The sequence below is a fragment of the Chamaea fasciata genome, unplaced genomic scaffold (assembly GCF_029207755.1).
Source record: "Chamaea fasciata isolate MVZ Bird 193981 ecotype frontalis unplaced genomic scaffold, bChaFas1.0.hap1 SCAF_4, whole genome shotgun sequence".
In the NCBI taxonomy this organism is placed as follows: Eukaryota; Metazoa; Chordata; class Aves; order Passeriformes; family Sylviidae; genus Chamaea; species Chamaea fasciata.
Genome location: NW_027094089.1, coordinates 72,539,938 through 72,552,910, shown reverse-complemented (window position 1 = coordinate 72,552,910; position 12,973 = coordinate 72,539,938). Strand labels below are relative to the sequence as shown.

Sequence of the window (12,973 nt, the reverse complement as noted above, 5' to 3'; positions counted from 1 at the left end):
TTGCAAGACACAAGCACCATTAAACAGATAAATAGACATATATTTATGTACAGAGAGCATCAAAACACAAAACAATTGTTAATATAATTCTTATACCATTTTAATGAGTATCCATCAATAAAACTTTACAATTTAAAGGAGACTTTTCAGTTGCAAAACAGTTGTAAAATCATATGTATAAATTATGTTTACTACAATTCCAATAACAGAGGCAAAGTAAAATACAAAAATAATAATCAATACTGCAAATTCAAATACAAACCCCAAAAGTAATGCTGCACAGGTACGTATGTACACTGGATGAATTCATGCAGCCAGGCAGTGCAACAAATTAACTGCTGAGTTTAACTTATCACAAAATGGAATCACCATGTCATCGGCAAACAGAAGAAAATATACTTTTGTAATAAATCATAGTGCATTTTGAAGTTAGACTTTATAAAATGATTGTTGAGTGATATACTTCTAATATTCCCCATGTGATCTGAGATCCCCCCAACTCCTTTTTTCACAAAATAAAATACAAATGACAAAAGCTAAAAACCCCACTGTAGAACAGAGTCTGATGTACTGGTACCATCTTGAACACATTTGTTTTAATTCTTGGTATCAGACTTGTTTGCAAGTGTCCATGTCCACAGGGACACACGTTTTTCCTTGCTACCAGAAGTAAATCTTTCACGCTCCAATGCTATCTCCATAAACTGCATCTCACACGATGCTTAGACTGCACTGGTTTGAAGAGACACAGCTGAGCCTTGAAAAAAGAACCCTTAAATCCCTATGAAGCACAGAGAGAGTAAATGGAGGATAGAGAGACCTCATTATTCCTGAAGCTCCTATCCCTAATTGCTTTAATTACATAAACAGAGATTAACATGAGAGGCTTTTATGGCTTGGGTGAAATTTCTGCTAATTTGCTGGGCAAGTGCGAAGCCTGTGTCTCTCCACAGGGCTTTGCCTTTCACAGTGCAGAGGGCTACAGACTCTTGGTTGGTGAAAGGAAGCCTCAGGTAACTATATAGAAAAATACCTCTGCAGTGAAAATGTGGTAAAGAAACAAAAAATCAAAACAGAACCTCTGGAAAACTGTGACTTCTTGTGTAACAAAAACATGGCTGTCACCTTTCAGGTCTGTGTTAGTTGGTATAGCATGAACACGTAGATAAAACTGGTTAAGTGTCAAAATTATATGAGAAACAATTACACAGTCTGACACTTTTTTCCTTAAAATCTTAAGTGATAAGCACGCTCAGTGTTTTCACTAGGAAATTACTGCTAAAATGCTACATTTCGTTGCTGAAAAGACATTTATAGCAGCCTGTAAACTACTGAAGAGTTGCTCCCTGCATCCTTTGTGCTTCCAAAACCCCCCTTTGAGCCATCACTAACTTCTGAGTTAATGGGAGTTTTGAGCAAAAAAAGGGATGCAGAAAACCACCTGTATTGGGTAAATAATGTTGCAATTTATACAGCAGCTCTTCAGATTTTCCAACATGCAAACACGTGTAGAGAGAAGCTAAGAGACAGCATGCACTGCAGTGTTATGTCATTGTGCTTATGTCTGCTGAGGGCACTATGGCATTTTCACTCAGAAAAACAGAAATGTTAGCCCCAGAAGACTAAAAGAGCCAATATTAATGAAGCCATCAGCTACTGTTGTAGTAAAGAACACCCCAAAAGAGGGAGGAAGTTTGTCTGCTTGTAGCGTATATATACTGAAGCTGAAGAGAATTACAAAGGCACAATACAAGCCTATATTTCTGGTAAATTACATATATTCATAAATTTCTGCTCATACCACCTCTCAAGATAGTGAATGGTACAATAATAACTGAAGGTACAAATGTTAATTGAAAGTGAAGCTCTACAAATAAAGGACTGTTGGAGAACACAGCTCATTACTTGCTACATTTCTACTCTTCCCGGGTGGTGAGCTTATCCACCTTTCCTCCACTGGCTGACAACAACATGGTGACCCAGTGAGAAAACTGGAACACTGTCAGATGACAGACAGGCTTTATGCATCTGAAAAGCTGTCAGTGAGTGGCTGCCACAACAATCTTTCCCACTGCTTTACCTTTGGCTCAGAATTCACAGAGAAACCAGGAACAGCAACTGGAAATTAATACCCATTTTCATGCAGAGTTGATGCTGAGATAATCCATGAAGGTAGCATTTTGGTTAACTTCAGCACTCAGAAATATTGAACAGAAGAGCAGGAATTGTACCAGCTCATCATAATAAACAAATCTCAATCTTTCTATTCATGGCTACACAAGATCTCTGTCATTTCCAACAGTGAAAGACTCACATCTTACGAAATAAAGTGAATGGATCAATACTGCTCCTGCCAAACTCATAAAAAGTGACACCACTTTTGTGTGATGAAATTACAGGACAACTGTGGAGGCGACTGCTGTCCCAGCCCAGCTCTGAGAACGTGGATGCTTGATGAAGGTGAAAGGTGCAGCTGCAACATTTGAGTTTTAACCTGGAGCTGTTCCTCAGTTTGCCACAACTGGCACTACTGCTGTTCAGGATTTCGTACCGGCAAGTAATGGAGGAAGGTATCAAGGGGAACTAGAGGAGGAACCTGTTGGAAGCAGGCTCTGCTAACCCACAGTAATGCTGCCTGCAAATCTGCTCTATCTGACATGAGATATTCCTTTATCTCCAAACCAGCACACCGAATCCCAACAAGTTTATTGCCAAGTTTCCCTCCAAAAAACCTATCATAACCTGCCATTTTACTACTTGAATTCTCACAATCCTCAGTCAGGACCTCCTAAATTTATTCCCTAAAGCTCTCAGGAAAGGAATCTTTAGCCACACCTGGAAAGTATGAACATTAACACCTTAGTTACAAGCTCACAGCCGAATTTAAAAGCTGCATGTGCTATTGCTGGTGTTGATTGATCTATGCAATGGTTTCTCCCTGTGTTGCTTCCAATGAAAATCAGTGCAGGTAACAAGGAAGCCCACTTAACAAATAAAGGTTAGGATTCCTAGGCAGGGGTAATTCCTCTAGAAATGTTCCAACAAGTTGCAAGTTCAACCTACAGCTGTTCATTAAAATCAAAGTAAAAATAAAGAAAATAGCACTACAGGGCAGAAATCTCATGCTTGAGACTGAATTCAGAAAGTCATCTGTAAGTCACTCGGATTCCGGTTCAAAGAAGCTGCATTATTCTTGCCCATTCCAAGCTCAAATAAATGCACTTTTGTGTAGAGGTGTGAGAAGCCAATTGTACACACTTGGATTCATCCCACCTAATTCCAGATGTTTATCAGTGGTGAGGGCAAATGATGCCGTAATGCAATCTTCCAGAGGCATCTCCACTCGTGTCCCTCCTCTGATTTACACGAGACTCAGGGTGGTAATTTTTGGCCAGCTGAAATTAGGGCAGGATGAATCAGGCCACAGTGTGGAGCGGAAACAAGTCTGATGTGGTGGCACAGTATCACCATGACAATCCAGTCAGTCACAGCCCTGTCTGAGGCTCCAAGCCGGACATGCTTTGGGTCAGTGACCCACACCATCTGTGCCTTTGCAGCTCACAGTCTGGCAAGGAGCTTGTCACACATTAAACAGTGAGGCTTGAGTTCATGACGATCCCCCAAAGCAAGAACCAGAGCTGCTTGGGATGGGAGCACTGCCAGGCAGCTCTGGTGCACAGGGACTGCAGCACCCCCAGACATCCCAGAGGCCGCCCTGGAGAGTTACACACAAGGTCTGGAGGGGTTTGCAGCTGGAGTGGTTACTCATCCTAACATGCACACATGTCCATGTATCCATGGTGCTGCGGGAGTTCTGCATCCCCACGCCTTGGCTACGGCATGGGCTGGCTCTTTGCAGGAGCTGTCGGTAATGAGGATGAAGCATACACTGAGGAGAAATACAGCGTTCTGAAACACACATTTGTGAGATCCCCAATAGTATCAATAGTAACAATTAAGGTCAGAGGCAGTATCAAGTTTTGCATGCACTTTCTACATTAATATTTATATAGACAAGTATCATTCTTGCTGGTTTGCAAAATTACTGAGGTTTCCTTTACTTCCAGAGACTGGAACATTGAACATTAGTTTCATTTATGATATTGAAAGTCATTCTTTGTCTAAAATACACCTACAAATACTTGGGATTATGGGACTGGGATTGCCCATTGTTGTTCTCTGCAAAGGGCTGAAGTAACTGTAGAAATATTTTTTTGATCTTAGAAATACAGGGAATTTATCTACAAATTGGACTGTAAGCACAAAGAACACTTATTGCAAGTTCTCAAAGTCTTACATGAAAGGGTGAAGGTGCAAAGTCATTAAGACTGCCTTGATTCTAAAGATTAGCCTACTCATTTAATTAAACTATTAATAGAAACACAGAATTTAAAATAATCCAAGTAAGAATCCCCTTCAACTTTCCAAGCTTCTTCACCTTTCCCATCATTGTCTTTCAGACTAGACGGGACTTGAAATTCTGATGTCAGAAACCAGCAAAGAACACACAGACATTTTCAGGTCTTTGTTGTATACCATAAAATACTGTAAAAAAGAATGCAGAGTCCCAGAATTCAGGTTATTTTTCTCTCTCAGTAACCAGACAGAGAGTTCAAATCTCCTTAAAACACCACCTCAGGTAAAGCCTGTGGTGGGTGGGGATGAGGACACAACGCAGAGGCAGCGCTGTGCCTCCCATATGTGCCCTTAGAGATGGGCTTCTGTCTTGGCACTGCTGCAGTTTCTGGGGAATAAAAAAGACAGCACTCACACATCTGTGTAAGGCAGCAGCCTGCCCAGGTGCTGTGCCTGGGGCACCCCTTTGCCAGGCGACACTGCACAGGTGTGACACCTCTCAGGTGTGCAGGCACAGGCACCTGGCATGCCACAAAACCTGCAGCTGCCTGCTCAAATCCAAACCCAAGCTCTTGGAAAAGGATATGAACTGGGTTGAATTCTCTTACATTACATTTAATATTCCTGTAAATGGCTTATAGATCTGCTGTTTGAAATAAATTCTGAAACCACTAAGCGTGCTTAAGAGAGCTTCAACTCTATGTGGACAGAGAGTTCAGAGGACAGAACAAGGACTGTTGCAGTATATAATACACATGGCTGTACAGTCAAATGCCACCTCTTGCTTCAAAACAAGAATTTACAGTAGCAAGCAGTGGTGGCAGGATTTCTTACACAAAACCTACAGGAATTTACAGGATATGCATGGATCACCAAGGTTATAATACCAGCAGTAGACAACAAGGAGTATCTTGTGCAATGTGAACAAAGTTGACAGTAGTTTACCAATGCTGTAACTACATCACATAAATATGCTAACCCACCAGCTAACAAATCTTCCTCCTCTTCCCACCAGAACCAGGTGTGTGTACAGCAATCCATAAAAAAAAAAAAAAAAAAGTGGTTTGTTTTTGTGGTTTTAGCCAAACATCCACAAAATAGATGCACTCCAAGGGGATGCTTGTGGAAAAAAAAAAATCCCTCAAAACTGGTGTCAAGCACACACAGCAATTGGATTCACACTTCTCAAACAGCCATGACAGAGCCGAAGTTTATTGTATGAATGCTTTTTGTCCTGGAAAAATAATAATATAAAAATTCACTTGATTTTTAACTAACAGAAAACTCCAGCTTTACTCACACCACTCTTCCGTGTTTCTAATTCCAGCCCTACTTTAGGAATTTGTGCTGTCTTCCTTATCCATTAATGTAAATGCAAATCAAATCAAAACTACAACATAATCAGAAAAAATAAAAGAGACTAGAAAAATGAAAATGAAAATAGCTTATACCTGCTTTTGGATGTTACGTTTATCGACAACAATTTAGTAATGCCACTTTGCTTTCCCGCTAAACCACTGGATGTGCTCCTTGCCTCTCTTACAGACAGCTTTAGTAAATTTCTCCCTCAATTAAATATATCCTGTATTTGGGATTTTATTTTCCTCCAATCTACATGACAAGAATCAGCTTTCCTTTCAAGCTATTTTCTGTCATTGTTAGGAACCATCTTGTGCAATCTGTGAGTATATGGGATGCTAATTTTCCTGATGTTGAGTAGTGAGAGCTCTAAGGATGCTGCAGTGCCACTCCTTATCTTGTGTTATACTCTATTTCTCTCTAATGAAATAAACTCTCTATAGCAGGGGTCTAGTCACAGATGTGAGCAACTTCCTGCTTGTTCGTTGGGCAAAATGCTCTTATTTTTGTGCAAAGATCTGGTACAATATATTTAATGGGGAAGTCCAAGTGAGAGAGGGTAGAACAACAGAAATAAAGCCTAAAATATCCAGTTCATCCAGCTGACAATTTGACTCCTCAGGGATCAAAGCAGTTGTTCCACAACAATAATTTTTCCCATCAAAAGCAATTACTGATGATTTCAGTATCTCTGTAACAGCCCAAACTCTTAGACTGTACAGTCTATTTCCTAGTTCACCCAGGCTATTGATAACACATCACCTTTCAAAATCTCCACATTTCGTGCTGTTTCCCTATGAAAACTGATGCTAAAACTGCCAGAATTTTCTCTTAGCAAAATCCAGCCTCTTGTCTCAGCATTGTAAAATCTTTAAAGGATCCCCAGAACCTAACGGCAAGAAGAGTTGTGCAAGTTCTCAAGAGAACAGCGAGGTAGCGAATGAACACCTTGTTTCTGGTGGATAATTGCCCAGTCCTGAGCCACTGGACCCTGGGAACAAGCCTGCTCAACCAGTCGGTCATTCTTCTGAGACCAGAGAACCCGGAATCATCCATGAGACACACTGAAAACACTGACCAGGCAAATTAAACCACTATTTGTGAATTAGGCTTTGTACAAGGTCACACACAAATCAGATGTCAAGCAGAACACTTCCGGGGATGTGGAAGGAGCTTTCAACATGAAGTCTAGCTGTATTATTTATAGCAATTAGCCAGCAAATATCTTTTTGATCTGATTTCCCCAAAACTGTGTCTTTCAGCAAATATTTACAATGCTGAACTAAAATAAAGGGAAAAAAAAAGGTGGTTTTCTTTTCCTCTCTCCATTTTTTGCGCACAAAACTGAAATAGTGGCTAGAAAGTGACCATTTCAAATTATAACCGAAAACTGCATTTATTAAATTTGAAAACATGTACCCAAGAAAACCTTTATACATTTTTATGGCAAGTTTTCCTATTACATGAGAGGCTTTCTTACACATTTTAAGCTTAAATGACAAACAGCAACCAAACAGAAGTTTGGACTAAAACTGCAAAGCTGTTGGCTGTGTTGAGGGAAACTATGGCTGCACAACTGAAAACAAGATGGAAGAACAAATTCACAGAAATAGTTCATGTAATAATGAACAAAGCTCTAATAAAGTAAGAAACAGAAGAAAGCCAAATCTGCTCTGCATGTCAGTACTTCCGATACATAAATATGCTGCTGCACTGGTAAAATCTGTAAAAGAATGGCTGCTTAGGAAAGACTTAATTTGAGCTCTAGACTGTCCATGTTCAAGCAGGCATTTAGATTATTACAGTCCTACTTTTTTAATTTCCTGAATGATACTACCTGTGTTCTTAGATCTGTTTAAAATTAGCTATGTGCAGGCTCAATTTCAAATCAAGGTGAAGCTGTTGGCAGGATCAGAATTTTTATGTGCTGAGTAGATGATCCATTTATGTTTTTCTAGATTTGGTACTGTAATTTGTTTCCAACATGTAGACACCATACAAGAGTGCATTCAAAGCAGTATTTTAAACTCTCTTTTCTCATTTTTCAGGTTGAAACATAATTTTGGTAATTTCAACAGACCCTTTGTATTTTGCTCTATGTACTCAGTTTTTACGTCTGCCTAATAATGTTACACCACAGGGAAGTTATATATTTGACCCAGACTAGGGTGAAATCCTACCAACAAAACGACCTTATGTGAATGGTTTCATCAAAGTTTCAGCAGAACTGACACAAGCAGCAGTTTATAGAACTGTGCCAAAAATATCTGAAAAGTAGAGAGAGCTGCATACAGTGAAATTTAAACCTAACTAATTTATTTCTGAATTTTTACAGTTGTTTTGAATCACTAGATCATGAATTGGACCCTCAATGTGAGATAACGGTGTTGAAATAGTTTATAGAGGTTTATTTGAAAGATGTGCTTTGTCAGGATTCCCATCCTTAAGGCCTGAGCTAACCCAAGTGTGTCTGTGACACCACCCACAGTTATATCACCACTTATAGTGAATAAAGAAAAATAAATTTACCTGTACTTTTTACATCATGAAGGTATATTTTACATTTTTGAAATGCAGATGTGTAGGGTCAAATACTGAAGAACCCAGTCCATGCTTAGCCACAACAACAATAACAATGGATCAGAGCTGACTAGGAACAGGGGAAAACACTTAATAAATAACTGATACAGAAATAGAAACCTGCGCAACATGTATGAGCTCAAAAGTAATTTTGAATAAAGTGATCAACACTAAATACTGCAACATCTGGTCCCTCATTAAATCTAATTCCAAATCATTTGAACATGCAGTATTGCATTTGCTAGCCACAGAACAGAGGAAAATTCAATTGGTTTTAGGCAGTTCAAGAAGCTGTCCTTTGATGCATCCTTAAAGAAGCAAACTTCTATTCACTTCTTCCCAAGTGGAATTATTTAAAATAAATTATTAGCCTATATATTTCTCATTGAGTATTCCTGTTGGAAGGGAAAGGAACAGCTGGATGTCCTGTGACAAAGAACATTTAATCCTGCATTATGTAGAACAGGCTGAAAGCTAAAGCCTGAATGTTGTTACTGTCTCTGAACACGTGACAGGTTGGGTGGCCAGGACTCCGCAACCAGAGGGCTTCCAAATAAAAACCAGAATTTCTGATGGGTGGGAGTGCAACTGCAGTTTTTCCTCATTCTTGGGTAGTTAAGAAAATAATTTAATCCCTACATGCAAATATCCAGATATTTTGTTAATGCACGCTAGGTCACATGCTTTACTTGTGATTCAGACAGCTTCTTCCTAGCCTCAAACCCTGTTCTTGCCTACACAAGACTTAGACATGGCAATAAAATCTGGGTGACATGGAAGATACATCTGGATCTGAACGCTCCTTTCCATAGGTTTAAGCAGCAGGTAAGACCCTGGTTTCACTGTCAAGTTCACACGTGAATCCAGTTTCAGCTGATTTCTACAAAGCTGGAATATTTGCAAGAGTTCTCACAGCATAAGAGATCTCTTACTCTCCATTTCTGCTACTCTAAGATTTAATCACTTCTGTTTTTAAAAAGGCTTACTTCAACTTTTCCTGAAAGACTCATTTACAGAATCACCTTCTATTTATTTCTGTACTAAAGGGCAAGATCTATCTAAAAACCCAGTGTGAGAAGATCAACCCTGCACTACTTAAAATAAAATTCCTACCAGAGCTGGACAAGTTCTGACATTATTAACAGTGCTGTTGCATAAGGACAGAACCAAACAGCAGTTACATTGCTCCTGGTATCTGGAGCATAAAAAAATGTAAGTGGGAGCAAAAACTGAGTGCTTGGGAATAGTCTTTCTTCCATATTGATACTCCAGATACCACGAAAATCCTACAAGGATTTGTAAGCAAAAAGTCCTGTGCATATTAAGAAAAAAATAATACAAAGATATAATTTTGAAGTTAAGTAATTAGCACATAAGATTGTTTTCTAATGGTTCAGTTGCAGAACCTGTCCTCTCCAGGAGTCTGGCTGAGGCTGGGTAAAGCCTTGGACAAAGCATTTGTAACATCAGCTGCTGACCGTGGGGCTATGTGGGCATGACAAATGCAGGACACAGTGACTAAATTATGTGCTGAAAGGACGTTATGCTCTTGGATAAAAGTGAGGATAATGTGTTTTAATAATGATGTCCAATCTGTGTCATCAGTTCCACGCACAGGTTTAATGATCAGACTTCCACCCCTCCAAGGTGCCTAACAACTCACTGACCTGGGAATGGGCTTTGGCACTTGATGCACTGTTCCCATCTACCTTAGTCCATCACCAGGGACATCATCTGACTGAAACTGGGCCAGAAAGAGTCCTCAGTTCCCTGGAAGGCTACAACAGATAATACAGGTGGCAAACACAGGCTGCAAGAACACCTGGACTCTGGGTGTAATGGGGATGCACTAGTGGTGTTAGTGACAACAGCAAAGGGTCTGAGGAAATTACACCTGATTTTGTTTTTGTGACTCAAGCCAATAGCAGGGTCTTCCAGCATCTTTGGAGACAGCAACAAAGTGTTTCCCAAAGAGAAGCAAATGAATGTGACTTTCATAATCAATAAGAATACAGTCTACAAAACCATATAATGACTATCTGGGTCATGTTTACATCTAATCAAGTAGCTAATACAAAAAAGTAACGCTAACAAAATCTTTGATACTTCAACAGAATTTTAATCCTCTGCAACTAATTTTTGAATAGCCCTAACAGGAGAGTAAAGTGTTTAATCTTTTTATTTCCATATATTATACACATATAATATATGGAAATAAAAAGAGTTAGAAGATTGTAGTATTCCTTACACATCCTGTTACATTCAGCTACCATCACAAGCCCAGCTCGTAAGTTCCTTTATCACAAGTTCATGAAAGAAAATCCCCTTGCATATAGACATACCACATCCCAGAACTTCTCCTCCCCTGCAAGTGGCTCTTCTGGATTTAAGTCCAAGGAGAGGAATTTGCTGTTTGTGGCATGAATTTCTGCTGAGCCACTTTGTGCCTGCATTGCTGATCATCAGCCTTCCTGACACTACAAACTGAAACCCTTTGTTTTCTTGGGGGAGCTGAAAATCATCAGGAACTAAGTAAATGTACCATAATCTTTGTTTCAGAGCTCTACCTGAAGATAAATGGGAATGCTTCCAGAAGCAATTCCTTTAGGCCTTTTTCTGCATTCTGTCCCCAACTTTCATGCCTAACTGTATGTCCTCCTTATAAAAGGGCCCAGACCTTTGTTCCTCTTCTGTTCATGGCAAAAGGTAACACCCTCACAACAAGGCTAGTAGTCATAAAAACTTTACTGTGGCATTTTTGCTCAAAAAAAGAAAAAGAAAGAAAGAAAAAAAAAAGGCTGCTGACTGGAAAGTTTTGTGGGAATTAATTCTAGCAGACATGGCAGAAAACACACACGCAAGCAGCAGGGTGACCTGATTTTCTAAATGGGCTTGGGAAATACTGTTTATAATTAGGAACATGGATTGCTCATATTTGTTTGAGAATCACTGAAAATGGGAAACATAATTGTAAGTTGTTAGAAAATGTTTTGGTGATAAGGGCTCTACTGTATTTCCACTAACTACCACCCCTACAGAAGACCATGCTAAATAGAAAACTCAATTCCATGGGCAAGAGAAGCCCTGACACTTTATTGCTAGATTCTATAGCAATTGGAGCTCACTTACAGTAACCTTATAGTACTCTATATAAACTGAGAAGCTTGTATCAAATTCAGGCTTCCATTTAAAATAGATATTGCAGATATTAGGCTTCAATTAAAGAAGAAAAATAACCTTCAGTGCTTTTTTTTTTCTCTTAAAGGCAAAGTATCAAAAAAAAATCCCCAAACTAGGTGGAAGTTATTACATTTCTCCATAAAATTAAGATGAGCTTTCTTCTATTTCTTGAGATAGTACAATTTGTGATTCACAGGGCAGCTGGTATCAAACACAAGGTAATGAAAGCTCGTATAAGCAATTTTATTCCTATCCATAATGGCAGACACTAACAAAATCAAAAGCATTCATCCTTTGAGTTCAACTTAAAAAATAACTTATAAAGCAGTGATATATGCAACATAAAAACAGTTCAGGAGGGGAGAAGGAAAGCAAATTTTAATAATTAAAATGTAAACGTGAAGGAAAAAAAAAAGAAATGGAATAAAAGTCCCTACTTCTGATTTCTACATAAGATGTCATGTGATCCTATTTTACAGTGTCCTGGGGTCTGTGTGTGTGTGTGTGTTTGGTGTGTCACACACACACACCCCATGCCGACCCACACATGTACACACACAGACAGGTGCTTGCAGCTCCACCTCGGGCACTTCTCTCATGTCACTCCTTACAGTTGTCTCAAGCATGTTTGGGACCCACTTTCTTGACAAAACAGGGGAGATGGTAGAAAAAAAAAACCAAAAACAAACAGGTGGGTCTGATTGTGTCTGAGATCCTTTAGTTAAACTGTACACTGGGACGAATAATTTTCTTCTGCAGTAGCTCTCTGGAGAGGGCCAACTCACTGTGGTCTTCATGGCGACACTTGTGAATGGGTCACACACTCATTGTCATGCTAGGGGAATACTGGAAAAGAGGAATCCACATTTTAACAAACATTTATGCCCCCCACCCCCAGGTAGCTACATCCACACCTGGACTGCAGCAATGGGTTCAGAGCTCCTTGAGCTCCCTCCTAAATTTATGCTGCAGCCTCTATTAGGGCTGTAGTTCAGTTTGTGTCCCCAGAACTTCTGTTGTGCTTCTCTCATGAAAAATAAGAATGCTGCTGACAAATGCAACCCCCCGTTAGGGTTGTTCTGGTGTTACCTGGGTGCTGTGATGAACCAATACCTCACTGAGGCTTTCCACACCCCTTCCTGCCCAGTGCTGGCTAAAGGGGAATTTACCTGGGCAGATGCCTAGTCAGAAATGGACTGCCTCCATTCAAGGGTAGCTGAACCACACAGGATTTTGGGGAGTTTTTGATTACTTTACAGGGAGAAAGGAACAAAGGTATGTATGATTGTGATTAAATTAGTGTTTTGGTCTGTATTATTTTGTGATACTTCACAATTTTAGGAGGCAAGCTAAATCGGGGACCAATGGTCATTCTTCTTTATGTGAACCAAAATCCAATCAACACATCACACTATTGTAGTGACACAAACGGAACTGCAGCCTTTACCCAAGCTACAGCTACCCTCAGGTTAGCAGTTAGCAGATTAAAATAATCAAT

At 39.6% G+C, this 12,973-nt stretch overlaps 1 protein-coding gene across 4 annotated transcripts in view; it reads right to left on the bottom strand.

Annotated features, from left to right (window-relative positions):
- Positions 1–12,973, bottom strand: part of SSBP2 (single stranded DNA binding protein 2) — a 137,607-nt gene continuing 124,634 nt past the window's right edge. For all 4 annotated transcript variants that reach the window (XM_066181951.1, XM_066181952.1, XM_066181953.1 and 1 more), the window contains one exon: positions 1–12,321. In XM_066181951.1, the coding sequence (XP_066038048.1) occupies positions 12,292–12,321 (30 nt within the window). In that variant the 3' untranslated portion in view covers positions 1–12,291. The remainder of the gene's footprint in view (positions 12,322–12,973) is intronic.